We start from the raw sequence: 18,294 nt of genomic DNA, 5'->3' as shown, positions 1-18,294 counted from the left end.
TTTTATTTTTATTTTTATTTTTTTAATTTAAACATTTGAACGTCGTTGGCCTGTTTAGTTTCCGCTTCGGTTGGATGTTATTGCATTTGGTGTAGTTATCTGTGACATCCCTTTATCACCAGTGCCGCCACATTGATGTCACCTCTAAACGATCATCTGTTTGGAAACTGCGAGCTGTCCCTGACTTCACTGGATGCATTGAGAAAGGGCTGTTCCTTCAGTGGACATGGTAACGTGGAGCTTCCCCCAACTCTTCTGCCATGCTGGGAGTAGACCGAACACAAGACTGAATAATGGTCTGAACACCACAAATTAATTTGACATTTAATCGTTACATATGATGTGAAACCCCCTCCCATCCTCCCAGGGAAGTCCTCTGTGTGCAGCTGATATTGCAGTTTATCAGCTTGAAATGGAGCAAGCGGTTGTTGGCTTTCTTCCATCAGTCACCTCCAATCAAACAGGTGCAAACCCGTTTTCTATTAATTATCATCGCATCCTTTGGATGTATATATAGCAGACATACAAGGATCCATTCAGAAATAGAGATGGATAATAGCATGTAATCATACAGAGAATGCAGCTCGCTGTAAGAAATCACGGGGTGAAACCAGTTTCAGTGACAATGAAAACTGTCGAGGAGGGGGGGTGGGGGTGGAGGGGGGATGGATTTACAAAGAGTGCACGTGCAGTAATTTTACATACTGATGAAGACATCGATGAGCGTTGAACGAAGAGACTCCAATGAGCGCAATGGGATATCATGAGATATCTTTTGGGGAAGAAACCCAGTTACTGTGAACACGGTAACTGAACACGAAAGAACGCAACTGTCATGATAGCAGCATTAATAGAGCAACACGCTGGAGAAAAACAACAACAACAACAACAAAGAAGGTGCAGAAAACATGAATGAAAGACGTCATACAATCAATAGATGCGCATGAAACACCCACACGTGCTTTTTACCAGCCACACAGTTGTAACCCATGCGATGGAAAACCATTCCAATCAACACAGGACTCCGGAAAGTATGTCCGTCCATCGTTGGAGACACACAGGGTAACGATATCCAGTCAGGTCATGGCCACAGTGGGCCAAAGCGTCCACGTTACAAGTGTTGGGGTTGTGCGTGTGTGTGTGTGTGTGTTCTCAGTATTGACGCCGTGTCTTACTGTCTGGGCTCTGTAAACGAATGCTGTGAACACGACTTGTCTCTGTCGATGATTTTGCATATTTTTTGGGGGGGTGGGGAAGAGAAGGACTGATCTTTTCAGTCGTTGACGGCTGTTAGGTGCGCCTGGTAGAAATGTGAGATAATTGGTTGATACTTGTTTCAGCGGCGTGCTATCGCTTGTTCCAGCTGATGTAGCCCCACAGTCTGGACAGCAAGGGGGAGGAGGCAGGGGGGGGAGGGCCATGTCGGCCACAGCCTTCATACACGGGGTTTGGGTACTTCACTTCACACCTGCTGTTGGGCCTTCTGTCCCGGTGGGGGCGGCCCAGGCCACAGTCTGACGGCGCGGCCGCCCGGCCCTCGCCAGGCAACAGCTCAGAGTCCGACGTCAGGTCGTCCCCCGTCACCCCGCCCTCCGCCGCCAGAAGGGCGTGGTCTGGCTCCAGCAGTCTCCTGCACGGGGGATCTGAGGCTGGCAGGATGGGGCTGGGCAGGCGGTACCTGGACAGCCACCCGTTCTCACAGGTACCCGGGATGGAGGAGGACAGTTCTCTGGGTGCCAGACCGGTGTTGTCGGCGTGGCCGCAGGGCCAGAGTTTCTCGTAGCGGTGATGGTCGTGGTGACCCGGGCCGTGCCTGGTCCGAGGTCTGTGGGTGGTGGGGGGGAGCTGCTGCTGCTGCTGAGGGGCACCTGGCTGGGGCCTGACCTGGCCGTTAGTCCTTTCCTGCATCTCGTACTCGTAAGGTCCGATGCCGTTGGGGGAGGGGCGGGGTGGGGGGTTCAGTGTGCTGTAGTGCGGCTGACCCTCAGGGATCTCGCTGTACTCCGGGTCCTCGTTGTTGTCGTCGTCGTCGTCGTCGTTCCGCGGCTCGGCCCCCCACCGACCTTGACCCTCCCCTTCGGGCCGCCAGTGGTGGGTGGTCTCCCCGCAGTGGCACTGCAGGGGCTGGGCCACGTTGTAGCGGGTGGTGTCCCTTGCTGCCCCGTTGCTCTCCCCTGGCCAGGTGCCGCGCAGGATGGGGAGGCGGAGCCAGGCCAGGGCCGGCAGGAAGTAGGCCGGGGAGGTGAAGGCCGGGGGGCCGGAGGGGCGGGGCCGGTGCTCGTCCTCGGTAGGCGTGGCCACGTACTGGGTCTGCTCCAGCAGGCGGCACACGGGCGACCTGTTGTGGCGGAGCGGGTCGCCGCCCGCCTCGGCCCCGGGGGGCTGGCCCAGGTAGGAGTCTGACGTCTCGCTCTCCACCAGGGGACCCCCCGCCCAGCTGCCCGCCGCGCTCTGAGGGGGCTTGAAGCGGTACCCAGACCCCGCCACCCGGTACATGCTTCTGGAACACACACACGTGCACACACACACGTGCACACACACACACACACACACACGAGCAAATGAAGCCAGCAAAAATTATAAAGCTGATATTAAAATCGTTGAAAATAACCACACAGACCCACCCATACACGTACCCACCTTCCCCCTACCCACCCCACACATACACGTTTATTTGGTGGTGGTGTTTGGGGGCTTGTTCTTTTTGCAACGGATGGAAATGCGATTTGGTGCGTGCTGATTACCCTGACCCCCCCCCCCCCTCCGCCCCCCAAACCCCCAACCCCCACACGCCCCCTCCCCACCCCACCTCCACACACACGCCCCATTCCCATTTCATCCTCTGTGCCTCCTTGCGGAAGGTGATCACATGCAAGGTACACACACACACACACACACACACACACACACACACACAGAGGACCAGAGAAACACGACAAAGCACTCTAAGCGACAAGGAAACGCACTTCACGAATTATCATAAGATGCATAAGATGCATGAGCGATATTTATATTTCATTATTGCTCTGATGTTGTTGGGTTTTTTTCCCCACTCCACACGTCTTGCAGCGACCAGCTCAACCCAATGGTTTTTGAACGGACAATGGAAATTTGGCGTGGGGGGTAATGGTGCATTAAGTGGAACGTAAGCGTGGAATCTCTGTCTCTGTCTGTCTGTCTCTCAACACTTCGGTAAATACCAACAAATACTTTACGATTAATTATTCAGCCATGTTCAATGACTAGTTTTGAAACAAATAAGTGTACATTTGTGAGCTATCATGAAAACATAAACGTCTTTAAATGGTGGCTGTATGCACTAGGGGCATTGTAAACATGAATATCATTTCGAACATATTCGTTTCTAGTTAGATAAATAAATGTCCAGTTATTATTATCATTATCATAATTATTATTATTATTATCATCATCATCATTTTAGTTGTAAGCGTCACTAAAAAGTAAACCACTGAAATGATAATTGGCCCTATGTTGTAGCACTGATGAAAAGGGCAGATAACGCAGCCTACATTTTGATACCTGTGTCAGGTACCACACAATAATGGTGCCGAATGTGCATCGCAAGCTGACTTACAGTATGTCCTTTCTTGCATTGCATTGCATTGCATTGCAATGTACTGTTTTAAACATTATGCATTGTATGATATTGTATTGCATTGTATTTTGAATTACATTGCGTTGCACTGGATTGTACTGCACTGCACTGCATTACATTGCATTATATTGTATTGCATTGAATTGCATTGTATTGCATTGCATTGCATTGCATTGTATAATCTTTTTATCGCAACATATTTCTCTGTGCGAAATTCGATCTGCTCTCACCAGTGGGTTCTGATAGATGCAAAAAAAGATGCACACGGTTTAACGTCTAATACGGAAGACTAGCACCCCAACCACAACCAAAAGGCCTAGTGGAGGGGGGGGGTCGGGGGATGGTGGAGGAGGATGAATCCCGGATCATATATACAGGAATCGAACCCGTGGGCGCTCGTTTCCTAATTGGGGGTATTTACCACTGGGCCACCTGTCCACTCTCAGGTAAGACAGCAGCGCTGGTTTGCCTTTATTTCTCTTTTTTTCGACTTCGCCTTCGTCGTCTTTTTTTTATTTTTTTATTTTTTTAAAATAGTATCGAGGAAATGTCTCCAAGCTGATCGGAAGACCAGTGAGAGCTTTGAAGTCTGGTGATGGCACAGAATGAAAAGTCCCAGTGTGGCGGATTCTGTTGACTTGGTCGGGAGGCCTTTCCTTTGCCACCCCCCCCCTCAATCCCCCCACCCCCACCCCGTGTCGACCGCTATTGACTGGGGGGGGAGCCGTCGTGAATGGTTGCATTGCACGCAGAGCCTTTGATGTTGTTGGTGATGTTGTTTTGTTTTTGTTGTTGTTGTTGTTGTCGCTGTGCGTGGCTTTCAACATGTTTTGTACTGGACTGCACAGCTCTGCCGCAACTACGTGGCAGTAGATTTCTGTCGTTCGAGAAGGGATGGTGGACATAGGGTATGAAGAAAGGACACAACATCAAGAAAATGATGATGGTGTTACTATAAAATGACATACTGTGAAAAAAAGAGAAAAAAAAAGAAGTTTCCATGTTTGACTATGACACCACACACCACATTCTGCACCAGGGCTGCAATATTCCGATCCAATGCACGCTCTCTCTGTTTTTTTTGTTTTTTTTTGAATGAAAAAACAAGTGTACACAATGTGCCAACATAACAGTTGTTACGTGGATAGCTTTGCCAAGCAGTAACAAGCAGCAGTTCATTAAATTACTCTAAATGGGTGATTGATGATTCCCGTTTCAAACTTGGATTTGTATGACGATATGTATGCATAATCTAGACATATCACCATGATCTCTCTCTCTCTCTCTCTCTACATATATATATATATATATATATATATATATATATATATATATAATGTATAAACATTCTCGACAAAACGAATACCATAATCAAGGAAAATGTGGGCAATAAAACGACTAAAAAACACTGAACACCAGTAAGACAAAACGAAGACGTTCAGAAATGAGCTAACAAACAATTACAAAGATATACATCCATTTCAGAGAAAGCAGGACATGGAGAATGAGGCTGCCAGTATCCTCCATCAGCCACGGGTTTGGCAACGCAGTGTCCATCTGACGCCGTGGGAGTGAAATGGGGACATCGTGAACGCAATCAGACTGTTCCAGACCTGTCACTTTTACTTTGTTGAATTGACTGGTTGGTCTTCAAATGTGTACATTCTGGTGGTGGTGGTGGCTTTATTTGCACTACTTCCCCCGAGTCATATAAATGCCAGACAAAACAACAGGGATGACGTTCGTCCTTTTATGAGGGCTTCACGAAAGGCAACACAGTTCTAAATCACACACACACACACACACACACACACACACACACCAGAGAGAGAAAAAGAGAGAGAAAAAAACAAACAAAAAAAACACGAGGAAAGGCTTTGAAATCTTTGTGACTGCACTGGAGACCAGCCTGGCAATGATGAATTCATAGAAAGTCTTGGCATGACTCTGTTGACTGGCTGGGTAATATTTCACGTGCCCCAGTGTCGGCCTCTATTGATTGGGGGGGACTGTCTTCAGCTGACGTCACTCCACCCAGCACCTTTGTTCTTTGTTCTTTCCGTCTGCGCTACTCCGGTGCAACTGAGCGGTGTCTGACAGTATTATGAAACTTGCTTCATCTCTCTCTCTCTCCGAGTGTGCTTGTTGTGTGTGTGTGTGTGTGTGTGTGTGTGTGTGTGTGTGTGTGTGTGTGTGTGTGTGTGTGCGTGCGTGCGTGCGCGCACGCGCGTGTGACCGTGATGATCAACTCTGTATCACTGTTTATTTAGCATTTGATCCGATCATCATTCGTTTCCTGTGTCATTCAATTAGGTTTCAGGCACGCACACATACACACTCAGACAAACATGTGACATTTAACATTTTACGTGTATGACCGCTTTGATTATTTACCCCGCCATGTAGACAGCCATACTCCGTTTTCGGGGGTGTGCATGCTGGGTATGTTCTTGTTTCCATAACCCACCGAACGCTGACATGGATTACAGGATCATTAACGTGCGTATTTGATCTTCTGCGTGCGTATACACACGAAGGGGGTTCAGGCACTGGCAGGTCTGCACATTCTATGTTGACCTGGGAGATCGGAAAAACCTCCACCCTCTACCCACCAGGCGCCACCGAGATTCGGACCCGGGACCCCCAGATTTCAAAGTCCAACGCTTTAACCATTCGGCTAGATACAGAGCTGTCGCGGAAAAAGTGTGAACGGTAATGATGAAGAAGACATGGAAAATCTCGGCAGGGGTCTGTGGGCTGGCTGGGAAACCTTCCTCGTGCTCCTGTGGCGGCTGCTGTCGACTGGCGCTGTCTGGAACTGAGGCCGTTCCTCCTCTCTCTCGGTGCTTCGCTTTCTGTCTGCTGCACGGAGGTGGCAGCATGGTTAAGACACTCGTCCTACGTACAGAGACCCTGACGGTCTGGGTTCGAATCATACTCTCGCCCTTTCTCCCAAGTTTGACTGGAGAATTGAACACTGCCTCGTCGTTCGAATGAGGCGATAAACCTAGGTCCCGTGTGCAGCGCAGCACGCACTTTTCGCATTGAAAAAGAACCCATGGCAACGAGAGTGTTGTCCTCTGGCAAAACGTATTCAGAAGTCCACTCGAGGTAAACAAACATATACGCATGGACTCTAGGCCTGACTGAGCGCGTTGGGTTATGCTGCTGGTCAGACATCTGCTTTGTTGATGTGGTGCAGCGTGTTTCATTCAATTATTAAGATGTTTTGCTATTGCGCATGTTCCTGAAGCTAGCTATCTATATATGATATGATATGATGTGGATACTTATGTAGCGCCTGTCCTCGGTCAGAGACCAAGCTCTAAGTGCATTACAAACGCGGAGTCATTTGCACAACAGACGGCTGCCTATCTGGGTAGATCCGACTGAAGTTGCATTTGACCGCTCATCATTTGTTTCCTGTGTCATCAGTCAGGTTTCTGTCTCACACACACACACACACACACACACACACACACACACACACACACACACGTAACATTTCACGTGCATGACCGTTACATAATCACACTTTTAAAAAACAATACCAATAGAAGTCATCACAGTAAAGGGAGCAGTGGAGGCATTTTGTTTTGACACAGGTGCTTAACAAAATATATTACACGTTGTTACTACAACAGTCTTTCATTTCCCTGAATGACAAAACATCCACCGCTGCTCCAACTACTGCTGTTACTACAGCTGCTGATGCTGATGCTGCTGTTGCTGGCTGGCTGCAAGCATCATTTCAGGTCGTCCTTGAAACGCGAGGAACTTGTAAGCGCTTTCATGACACTCTGGTTGAAAAAGAACCCCGCCCCATTCAAATCTTTCTGTGACAGGTACAGTGCGATTCAGTTTGAAGTAAAAAAAACAACAAAACATATGAGAGGGCGACGGGTATGTGAGTGTGTGTGTGGGGGGGGGGGGGGGGGAGGAGGGGAGGGGGGTGCGAAGGGGGGGGGGGGGCAGGGGGCTTTAAGAAAAACACAGAAAAACAACAACAACAAGAAAACAACAAAGACGCAAACCGTTTAACGTCGCCAAGTTGAAAAGCGAGTTTACAAACAGAAACCCATTCAGTGGAAAGCAGGAAATGAGGGCGGAATTGGAAAAAAAGTCTTCGATCAATACCGGCTGTAAAATACGAGGCTTAGGTCGCTCCACTGTGGCTGAGGTTGAGAGAAGGAGAAATAAACAACAACAACAACAACAGCAAAGGGGTGGAGGGAAGGGGTGGGGTGGGGGGTGGAAGGTGTGTGAAGCACTTTACAGTCCAGTCCAAACAAGTTATTCATGTTCTGCTGGCTTCAGCCACCTTCACACCAAGAGCGGTTCCTCGAACGTGGAACATCAGGCGTGGTCCTCGCCTCTGTGTGTGTGTGTGTGTGTGTGTGTGTGTGTGTGTGTGTGTGTGTGTTATGTTTATTTTTGTATTTTCTAATTCAATCTTATTTATTTACTTATTTATTTAGTCATCTATTCATTTATTTATCTATTTATTTTTCCGTTTGACTACTTATTCATTGAAATTAGTTTTATGACATATCCTTTTTTTCCATGCTTTTTTTTTCTCTCATGGCCTGACGAAACGCGTTGGGTTACGCTGCTGGTTACAGGCATCTGCTTAGCAGATGTGGTGTGTAGCGTATATGGATTTGTCAAAACGCAGTGACGCTTCCCTGAGCTGAACTGAGCTGAACCTCGATCGCCATCCTCCCCTCCCCTCCCTCAGCTGATTCAAGGAGGTAGTGGCACTGGCTTTTTTGCAATCCCCTGTCAAGGGCATAAGGGATGAGTTCCTCAGTGACCAAATACATTTTATTTTATTTATTTATTTATTTTTAAAATTTCTATCTGTTTTTTTTCTTCTTTTTTCTCAAGGCCTGACTAAGCGCGTTGGGTTACGCTGTTGATCAGGCATCTGTTTGGCAGATGTGGTGTAGCGTATATGGATTGACCGAACGCAGTGACGCCTCCTTCTGCTACTGCTACTGACCAAACACATAGATTCAAAGTCCGTGGATTTTTTTCCCCCATCCAGTGACATCACTGAACGATAGAGCGAACAAAATAACTGGGCATTTCGAAAGTGAATTTAGAATTCGTGGTTAATTCCCAGACTGAAATACACAACTGTCACATTTCTCACAGGCTGTACAATTCTGTACGGCGTGGGGAACTATAACTGTCGAGACGTTGTTTGAGAAATGATATGTATAACTCTTATGGATTTGACTGAGAAATAAAGCAGTTATGCAAAATAAACCTGTGGCTTTAATTTGGAAGGAAAACGTTGAAGTTTAACAGCATATCTAACTGACTAAGCATAAAAAAGTGATGGGACTAAAAGTGTCTCCGATGAATATAAGTCGTCAATGAGAACTGGATAACGAGATGAATTCCAACAGAGCTTGCAGGGGAAAAAAGAAACTTCATTTTAAGAAAGGTAGAACAAACACACTATTGCAACAAAACATGTAACTTGTGATGTACTCACTCAGGCCAACGTAATCTTCAAATGCGGAACATCAGTTAAACCCCTCCTCCTCCACCACCTCCTCCTCTTCTTCCTCCTCCTTCCTCTACCGATATATCATTACGAGAAAGCAAGAATGAGTTTTCTTCTTCTCCTTGCCAACAGCGTGGAGAGGTTACATTACTTAAACGTATGTGCCCCCCCCCCCCTCCATCTTTCCCCCCAAAAAAGAAAGAAAAAAAATCTGACGGCAGATGATGGCAAAGAAACCCAGTCTGACGATGGTGAAGTCCCATAACAGCTGAACACGATTCTGTTGACTGGCCAGGAAACCTTCCGGGTGCTCCTGTGTCGGCCAGTGTTGATTGAGGCTGTCTTCAGATCACACCGTTTCTTCTCTGCACCCCTTTCTTCCCCCTCTTTCTTTCACATCTTGAATTGTAGGGAATTGAAAAGGGAGTTAAGAGCTTACATCACACACACACACACACACACACACACACACACACACACACACACACACACACAGAGTATAAATATCAGTATCAGTAGCTCGTGGAGCCGTCACTGCGCTCGGACAAATCCATATACGCTACACCACATCTGCCAAGAGATCATCGTCTTTTATTATTATTATTATTATTATATCATTAATATTACCACTATCAGATACATTTATTTGGGAATATAGGAAACAATGCTCCTCAATGTATAAAAATAAAACACAAACAAAAAACGTGGTACAGTTATTGTCCAATGATAACATTCAATGTAATGTCATTGACATATTTGGAGTTGAATCATTGTTTGAGGACAACAGTGTCGATAAAAGATGAACGAAACGTTCTCAGTAGTGTTAAACAAGAACTGTTTCAACCGATATAACAGCATGTTAATGTGAGCTGAGGTACGTGGTGCCTTGAACACATTTCTCAACTCAAAACTGTGAGGACTCCACGCTTGATTTTAGATTCTGGTCGTCGTCCAAAATATCTTTGTACAGATATTTCAAACAACACAAGCAGAACCACCAGTCGTGACATGTGCGTATATGATGAGAGCTGTTTCACTGAGGAAATAAAATAGCATGACTGTGGAATATTTAGATGGTCAGCAGAAAAAAATAGAAATGCCGGAAATCTCCAGGCTGTTACTTTTTTATGTTTAGAAAGATACTACAGTTATTACAATAACAGCATTTACCAAACAATTCTGGGGATTCTGTGCTCTTGCTTAACACACACGGCGATTGAGGACTTCGTTTCTTCAAAACCTTTTGTAGAAAGGATCTACAATACAGCTAGAAGCGCAAACACGCCAGGGAGGCCGAGGAGGGTATAAGAAACTCGTTTGACGTCGCCAGAAGAAGAAGAAGAATGCGAGTTTACAAAAAAACCCAACAAACCCCCCCCCAAAAAAAACGAAACCCATTCAGAGGAAAGCAGGAAATGAGGGTGGAATTGAAAAATGTCCTCGGTCACTATCCGCCATGAAATACGAGGCTTGGGTCGCTCTCTTTGGCTGTGGCTGTGAGGAGGAGAAAAAAAAATACAGGCGAAGCGCTCCCACTGTTGTCCACACATCTAATTTATGTTCTGCTTGATTTAGCGAGTACATACCGAGAGTGGCTGCAAACATGGAACATCGGCCAGGAACGTCATGCTCTCGCTTTTCTTCCATCCTCCCTCCCATAGAAACTCATTCAAAGAGACAGCGGCAGTGGATTTTACAAACCTTTTAATTTTCAAATACAAAAGGAGGAAGTGCATATTTCAGCGATAAAACGTTTGCAGTCAAACTTTGTGTTGACTTTCCAGTCAAAAAACCTGATCAAACCTCGACGGGGAAGAAGACAACTGAATGTTTGGATGGACAGTAGCAGAATGATTTCAATTCCATGAATCGTGTCTGTATCTATGGGAAGACACGGCTCATTCCGGAACCTGAAAGGCCGCTTGTGAATCTGCGGTATGGGCAAGGACTGCCGTGTTGTAACTGTTTATGATGGCTGGCATGACAGCTGAATGGATACAGGCTGACTTCAGTCCTACGGGTCTGTCAAGGCCACGTTTCTATTGGTTGAGAGTGGTGGGTGACGGCAGTGCACCGTTTATCTTTAGAACTTTATCATAACGTTTGTGATTTCTGGTTATGGAAAAAACGTTGTATTTAGTGCTGGACCTCGATTATGATCTAATATCTTTCACTGCAAACGAAACATATACAAAAAGAGGTGAGATAGTAAACGTATTAAATCAAAGCTGACAGTTTACTCGATTTGTTTACAAATCTGAACTGTCTGGTGACCTCTTTAACATTACTGAGAATGCTTGTTTCTATTTCATTATCACCATTCAGACTGAAATACATCATCATCGTGCTGACCGCCTACAGTAAGCAAGAATGGGGGATCGTGTTTTAAATACAAGTTGAATGAAGATATCTGTTCTTCGAACCCTGTTCACAAAAAGGGCAGTAACCAGTTGACTGGAGGGCAAACCCTGTGAAAAAGTGAAAGAAAATCAGGAATGAAATTCTCCACCGTTAAGAAAACAAGGGGGTGGTTAAACGTTTAGATACATCTATCTAGAGGAAAGCGCTAAAAGGTGCTGGTGTAAAAAGGAGAAAAGAAAGGTTCTGGATCAATACCCATCATCCATTGCGAGACTTTAGTTACATGGAGTACTGTTGAAAGTTTTTCCGAAGAAAGAGAGGCAACAACTCTCACAGCTGGAACCTGTCTTGTCAATAATGGTTTGCTTGTTCACACAACTCCCTGCCAAGATGCTCTTCCAATGTGAAACGTCAGTTGAATGTTCTTCCCTGTTAAGAAAAAAGCACAAAGTGAGTACGAAACAGCGGAAACGAGTTTTCTTCCTTCTGTATTCAATGGCCTGGGTAGCCAACACGAAAACACCACTGACAAAAACCGATGGGAACTTTGGAAACTGGTGACAGAATTGATACCCGGTCTGTTGAAGTCAGGACTTTGTCGACTGGCCTGGAAACCTTTCACGCGTCCCCGTGTCTGTCTCTATCAAAGGGCTCCCTCCAGCTGGCTGCACTGTGCTCACCGCCTTTGCTTTTCTGTGCTGTTTTGCTCCTGTCTACAGCATTCTGCTGCAGGTGAATGGGGAAAAGGGGCTGAGGGTGAGAGGGAGTTCGCCATTTTACAGAAACAACAATCCAGAAACAGACTGGACGTGGAAGAAAAAAACAAAAAGACAGGAGTGAAATGTGAGTATACGTGATGCACTTTGATATCTGTAACTGAAGGACACTTTCGAAACGTTTGACACTGTGCTACATACGGAGAGAGGACGACTCGTGTTATTTTCATCCCACAACTACAGTTCCTTTTTAATTCAAAATATGTGCATTTCTGGCTCATTCCATTACAAAATGCGAGTTAATCTGCACACGTGCACGTGTTATGAAAGGGAAAAAGTCCCTAAATAACTGTGATAATGTAATGACCTGAAAGGCTAGGATGACGGAGAAGGTTCTCAGTTTCATGACGTACATTCCAACAGGAATAGGGACAGCTGATCCTGAACAAGAACGGTTTCAGCCCTCTGAAAGAGAGGTGGGATGGGATGGGACAAGCAGTGGGGGAGAAAGAGGCACGAGATCAATATTTCTTTCTTTCTGGAAGCCAGCTCTGTGTATCAAAAAACGCATACATCCAACCCAGAAATGTCAGTCCAGCCCCTCTCTCCTCTTTCAGTCAGTCGGCAGCAAATCAAAAGTCCATTTCAGACTGAGCACACAATGGCTGGCTCCTTGTTTCCCCAGCAACCATGTGTCACAGCCTAAATCTGTTCCACTGCATGTAACTAGTTGGCCGCCATGTTTTTCTTCCCGGCAATGCACAAGTTCATATTCAGCTCCGCTGTGCCTCACACAGATACATCCAGAACTTTGTGATCGATTCAGTTCTTCATTGCATGTTAAGTGTCGTACAAGAACTGATTCGCATCAAGGGTGCGTTTCCCCCTTTTTTGTATATTATATTATTAGCGATTGTTTTTTTTTTCCTTTCTTTTAACAGCGTTTGATTTACAGCAGTAACAAAAAACAGACACCCCCCTAACGTCTGTTTTATCGAACAATGCAGTAGCTGAGCTACAAGTCCAGAATCCAACGGCTCATTTGCAACTAACCAAGTCCTGATTTTGCGATCAAAGTTTTCCGAACTTTATTCCTTCAGATTACTGGCTTTTGTTGCCTCCAATTGAACCGTCACATTGAGACCAGGTTACCTTCAGCTATTAAAAAGGACTTGTGATTTGTCAGTTGGTGTTGGTTCATGCAGGCACTGAGTGAAGCAGGATCACCAGCGGTGTCCATCAACCCGGACAACGGTCTCATCCACAAATCAAGACTTCTCGTCAATCCTTCGGATGGAAACAGCAATCTCTCGCGCGAAAATTGCAGGACATCACAGTTCCTCAAGGCCGCTGAAGAGCTTTCGAATCACCGGCGTCTTCCCGTCTTTCACGGCGCCTGATGGCATAATAATGGTCTTCTCCTTCTTCTTTCGTGGACAACGACTTCCAAATTCACTCGTGCACACGAGCGCACTTTTACGTGTATGACCATTTTTACCCCGGCGATGTAAGCAGTCGTAATCAGTTTTCGGGTGAGAGCGTCACGGTGGTCTGTCCGGGCCCTACAACATGGAACCAGGTACACACTGGCGACAGTTCCGGTGGTTGTAGCCTGTTTGTAGCATGTAGTCTGTGACCTGAAAATTGTCACTGGCTCAGATCTTGTCAGCAAGTGGTATTAATATTTTTGTCATGATTCTGGACGGTGTTACAGCCGGCTATTCTGTTACTTGTCCTTTCTTATATGTATATATATATCGGAACCCATTATCTTATTTCGCTGATCTCTCCTCGTCAGCGTTGGCAACACCGTTGCAAGGTACATTGCTGTGCCATTTCACAGGAAGGCGTTTTCCTGGCAGGATCTACGTTTCGACCGTATCTCTGGTGATGTTTGACAAGCTTATACCCTGCATATCGTGGCGGTCTTGATTTTGTGACGGTGATGGTGTATAGTGTTGGCGATCAATTCGTGCTACCGACCACGTCACCAACTCTGAAAAGCTGACAACATTGTATGACGTCATCAAGGTCCTGTTTTAGATGGCAGAAACACACACACACACACCACACACCCCTAAGGGACAGGTGGTGATATACAGAAAAAAACGGCGAGGGGAAAATTAACCGACAGAAACTGAAAAAGAAAACGAAAGACAAAACAAAAACAACCCCCCCCCCCCCCCAAAGAAAAAAAAAAAAATCTGGACAATGCCCAGGGGAAAAGCAATAACTACATGACGTATATGACACACAAAGCTACGGGGAGGGGGCAGAGAAATTCTCACTGAAGCGAACGGGCAACAATACGCACCCATAAGCCCCGGCAAAACCAATCAACACACACATGACCTTGCCGACCCCCTACTATTCCCCTTTGCCCCTGTGACCCCCTCTCCCCCACACCCCTCACGTTTCCGATCTTGCGCGTGATTGGCTGTTGAGGGGTAGGGGATGTGGGAGGGGAGAGGAGTGGGGAGCGCGTGCGCCAATCAGAAAGCCCCGTGAAGCGTGTCTAATGGCCGCGGACGTCTCCCTGACCTCTCTCTCTGAACAGACCCCTGCATTAGACGCTTCACTGCTTCGTGCTAGACCTCTCTCTTATCCGTGTGCGCGTGTGTTTGTGTGTGTGTGTGTGTGTGTGTGTGTGTGTGTTTGTGCATACGTGTGTATGCGCGCGCGCGCGTGTGTGTGTGTGTGACAAACTTTTCATAAATGCCTCGATTTTGTGGACATGAAACACGAATCATTATCTGTTTATGGCTGACTGGGTGGTGTCAGCAGAGTTAAAACAACCGATTGAGGATCGATCGAGATTATGTTGTGACTGGTGTGCTCAGGGAGTGATCTGACTTATGTGTCTACGAGACACAGATATATATATATATATATAATATAATATAAAGTATATATATATATATATATATATATATATATATATAGAGAGAGAGAGAGAGAGAGAGAGAGAGAGAGATGTGGTCGAGGGACAACAACGTTATAGATACGTAGACATATAATTATACCTCTCTCTCTCTCTCTCTCTCTCTCTCTCTCTCTCTATATATATATATATATATATATACATACATTTAGAGAGAGAGAGAGAAGCACTGAAATGTTTAATGTCATCAGCTGAAAAGCTCTGGTAACATAGTGGACCTGTGCTAATCAAAACAAAATGGTGTAAAATAGCTAAAATGGACAGAAAGGAAAAAAAAGAAAAAAAGAAAAAGAATTGAAACAACATAAACTAATAAGAGATTTGCGACACTTTGGCATATTGTCATTAGCTTAAAGTATATGTGACAGGCGGGTAATGTGCCTTTTTTTCAGTCGTTCGTCTCCAAGGTTTGGACAGTACACAGAAAACAAAGTACAGATAAATCATATAATAAATATTTACGCATGTGACATCGACACACATATATTAATACAAACACATAAAGTACATTTAAATCCTGAAATTATTATTTATGCCTCAACATCAAAACCTATCATATCAATACGAACACATCAAATAATTGAAATATCGAGAGCGACCATCCAAATGTAACCCTTCCTTTTTATCTATACTTTTTCCTCATATAACCCATACTAATTTTTAATTGATTAATGAGTATTTGGACTGATGATGGACGTTTTCCGAAAATTTATTGCCTCAGATACATATTTTGCAAGTGAAAGTATCATATCTTCATTTTCTGTCATCAGTATGCCGATCAAATCTTTTCTCTGCGCTGGAGCTGTATTTAAAATGGTACAGTTTTTTCGCAATTCATCATATCTTTTGCAGTTAAATATGAAATGATTTTCATCTTCTGGGCTTTCGCCACACATTGGGCAAGGAGATGTTGCTACGTCTGAATCAAACCATCATCTGTTGGCATTCAGTCCAATTGCTCTCAAACTGAGCCTCGCAAAGCAGATTTTATGTCATTTATTTGTTATAATCTTAACATACTTCTCTGTTTGAAATATTGATTTAAATGAATAGAACCATTTATACCTATCGTTGCTCTCTATTAATTTCTCCGTGCCAGTTTTGTTAGTAACATGCTATAAGTCTATCTTTAAATTCCGATACAAACCTGCTCTCGTGCACTACTCATTGGCACATCAAACAAGGCCGAATCCATGTTCCGCTAGTGTTTTCTTGATGTGGAATACCCAGTTCTGTTTGCCATTCTCCTCTTGCAGCTGTAGCATCTCGTATGCTTGTCTACACAATCGTGACGTTAGCAATCTTGTTCGTTTGAGCCAATATTTTATGCATTTTTCAGTTGATCTAATACGGAATGGGTACCGGTTTCGCCATACATTTTAGTGTTTGATAAGTGTAAATGGACACCAAGAAAGCGCTTCATTGCAAATGTATGTACCTTTTCCATTTGGTTATTGTTGTCATGAGTCCTCATATTTCCGCTCCATAGTTCAAGGCTGATTCAATTTGTGAGTCGAAATGTTTCCAGAAAAGCTGTGCGTCAGTCGAACGCAGTCTCCTGAGTGATTTCATAATTTGGATTACACCTTTTTCCCTTTTCTATTTGCTTCATCCCACTCAGACGTCAAACTCAATTTTGTTGTGAATACCATTCCTAAATATTTATATGCAATGGCTACTTTTATTTTTCTGTCACCATAGCACAGTTTTTCATGAGTCGAAAGGTGACCTCCATTGTGGAAAACTATAATATTGGTCTTATCGAGATTTACTGTTAGTTGTAGTCTGATTCTTGCTTAAGGGCATTTGATTGATTTTGTAACCCTACGGGTGTGTCGGATAAGAGAACAACATCATCAGCAAATAGCATTGAGAACAATTCTGTGGCGCCAGGTATCATTTGTATTCCATGCCTACCCTTCTTTGATAACTCCACTGCCAATCCATTGATGAAAAAAGAAAACAGTTGTGGGTTTAGCATACAACCTTGTTTAACCCCTCTTGGGCACTGAAAAAAGTCTGAATAAATACCTTTGTCACGAACAAATACAAGTACAGAATCGTAAATGCTTTTAACAGCCATGTAAAACTTGTTAAATAGGGTAACTAGGAATTTGATATCATTACTGTTTGCATTTTTTAGCATTTCGCCGGCACTTTTACCCGATTACAGGTTTTTTTAATACTTGTTCCGGTTCTGAAATTGGGTCACTGAATAGGGATACTTCCTCCACATCTACCGCTTCTTCCATCATTACTTCTTCCTAATCAGAACTATTATCAGCTGTATCAAAAAACGTTAGAAAAGTGGTTATGCCACTGTTCGGAGCTAATGTCATTATAAACCACTGCTTTCCGATTAATTCACCTTATTATTGACCAGAACAACTTAGGGTCATGAACGCAGTTTCTTAATTTTTCTAATCTTTCTTCTTCGTACGCTCGTTTCTTTGTCCTTTTTAGCTTCTTTGTCCTTCCTCTCCTTAACATAGTATTCTTTCCACTGATTCGTAACCAATAACGCTTTCTGTCTTAATCTTCGGAATCTCTTCAGGCGTCTTCTAACCAGTTTCTTCTGCTGCCTGCTTTCCATGTCAAACCAGTCATTAAATTCTTTCTTGGTTTTACTGACCTTTCTAACCATACAAGCAGCTGCTCCATGTAGAACGTTTGTGAACAATTCAACCCCGCTATCAATATCTAAATCTAACATACCGTGAGTTTCACTCAGACTATCTTTGAAGTCATTGCTGTTACATCCTCTATATATCTGCAACTTCTCATCATTCCAAATAATCCTGACTCTTTACATTGCACTGACTATTTTTTCACTATTGTACGACTGGCAGGTACCATGAACATAAACAATCATAATGTGTAAATCACTCTGCTCGTAAATCTTCAGATGTAAGAAAATAACCAATCACGATGCTGCCGTGTAGTGACACAAAAGTAAATTCGCCTTCTGTGTCACTGCTGCACGATCCATTCACAATATACAAGTCAAGCATGAGATCGAGCAGGGATCTACCAAACTTGTTTATTGTCGAATCTTTGGAGTTACGTGTAGCTCTTTCTTCGTCAATCTCTTCAAAATCAAAACCTGGCACCAAGTTCGCTAAGTTATCATCTTTGGTTGTTCACA

The 18,294-nt window shown here is 44.5% G+C and overlaps 1 protein-coding gene across 3 annotated transcripts in view; it reads right to left on the bottom strand.

The window, feature by feature from the left end:
• The window catches only part of LOC143281136 (uncharacterized), a 404,535-nt gene that overhangs the window by 702 nt on the left and 385,539 nt on the right, over positions 1-18,294 (bottom strand). For all 3 annotated transcript variants that reach the window (XM_076586132.1, XM_076586131.1, XM_076586133.1), the window contains one exon: positions 1-2,500. This exon is cut by the window's left edge and continues 702 nt beyond it. In XM_076586132.1, the coding sequence (XP_076442247.1) occupies positions 1,348-2,500 (1,153 nt within the window). In that variant the 3' untranslated portion in view covers positions 1-1,347. The remainder of the gene's footprint in view (positions 2,501-18,294) is intronic.

This window comes from Babylonia areolata, chromosome 4, assembly GCF_041734735.1.
Source record: "Babylonia areolata isolate BAREFJ2019XMU chromosome 4, ASM4173473v1, whole genome shotgun sequence".
In the NCBI taxonomy this organism is placed as follows: domain Eukaryota; kingdom Metazoa; phylum Mollusca; class Gastropoda; order Neogastropoda; family Buccinidae; genus Babylonia; species Babylonia areolata.
This window is presented reverse-complemented; position numbering and strand designations above follow the sequence as displayed.